Below are 1,052 nucleotides of genomic sequence, written 5' to 3' on the forward strand. Positions count from 1 at the left end.
TGGGCCCTGGGCTGGAGGCGAGGGCGCCCAGAGGGCGTGAGCCCGCAGCTGTCCACGCACCCGGGAGCCGGGCAGCGAGCCCATTCTGGGCGGGACGGTCTTGGGTGTGAGGAGCAGCGGCGGGCTGCCTCCAGCCGAGAAGCTGATGCAGCCAGCGGAAGGGACAGCTCGTCCCCCGCGGCCGGAGAGGCGGGCTGGCCCTCCCCTGGGGTCCGCCAGGGCTATGGCCTGGCCCCAGGCCCCTGAACACCCCTCTGGGGCAAGGCGGAGGTGAGCGGGACTCGGACCGGTGGGCTGGGCCCGTGGACGATCTGCCTGGGCCTCACTCTGTGGCCCTCCAGGCCCTGGCCAGTGTCCACGGCCAGCTGGCCGGCAGGGGGTCCTGGCCTGGGCCTGACCAGGCTGGGCGTGTCCAGGCTCCTGCTGACCAAAGCGCTTTGTTTTCTCCTGTCTTCAGCCCTAGCTGGTTGCCTTGCGTGGCTCTTTAACCTGACGTTAGCACATTAACGGGCCTCAGCCTCCAAGCCGCCCCCTCCCAGCCCGCTAGGGGAGTTCCGGATGGGGGCTCCTCTCCCCAGGCCGCGGTGGAAGCAGGAGCTGCCCAGGCCGGTCGGCCTGGGCGGGGGCCGGGCCAGGCAGCGGTAAGCCCCGAGGGGGACTGTGCTCCCCAAAGCGCGGCCCGGGCCTCCTGCAGCCTAACCCGCTGGGCCGGCTGCACTAACCAGCTCTTGTTTCAGATGTCCAGTGGAGAGACCGCTCGCTCCGGGCGGCCGGCGGGACAGCTGGGCCCTTTTAATAGCGCTGCGGCCGAGACGCCGCCAGTGCCGCTCCCTGCTTGGTGGCCTAACGACCCCCTTTGCCGTTTCCGCTTTAGCTTGCTGAGCAGCCGGCTGCCGCCCCCCGGCTCTGGAAGGTAAAGGCCGTCGCTCTGTCCCTGGGCTGCCTCGCCCGGCCTGGCGCTGAAGGCCTCCGCGTGGCGCTGGCCACGCCAGCTCGTGGGGATTGCGGGGGCACGCGCCTCCCAGGCCACGCGTGCATGGGCCTCCGCGTGG

At 71.5% G+C, this 1,052-nt stretch overlaps 1 protein-coding gene across 1 annotated transcript in view; it reads left to right on the plus strand.

The window, feature by feature from the left end:
• SLC28A1 (solute carrier family 28 (concentrative nucleoside transporter), member 1) overlaps positions 1–1,052 on the plus strand; it is a 43,383-nt gene that overhangs the window by 5,662 nt on the left and 36,669 nt on the right. Inside the window, exons 3-4 of the mRNA XM_012732693.1 lie at positions 518–641; positions 875–913. Of these exons, the coding sequence (XP_012588147.1) occupies positions 518–641; positions 875–913 (163 nt within the window). The remainder of the gene's footprint in view (positions 1–517; positions 642–874; positions 914–1,052) is intronic.

The sequence above is a fragment of the Condylura cristata genome, unplaced genomic scaffold, assembly GCF_000260355.1.
Source record: "Condylura cristata isolate star-nosed mole 26May11 unplaced genomic scaffold, ConCri1.0 scaffold00035, whole genome shotgun sequence".
NCBI classification, from domain to species: domain Eukaryota; kingdom Metazoa; phylum Chordata; class Mammalia; order Eulipotyphla; family Talpidae; genus Condylura; species Condylura cristata.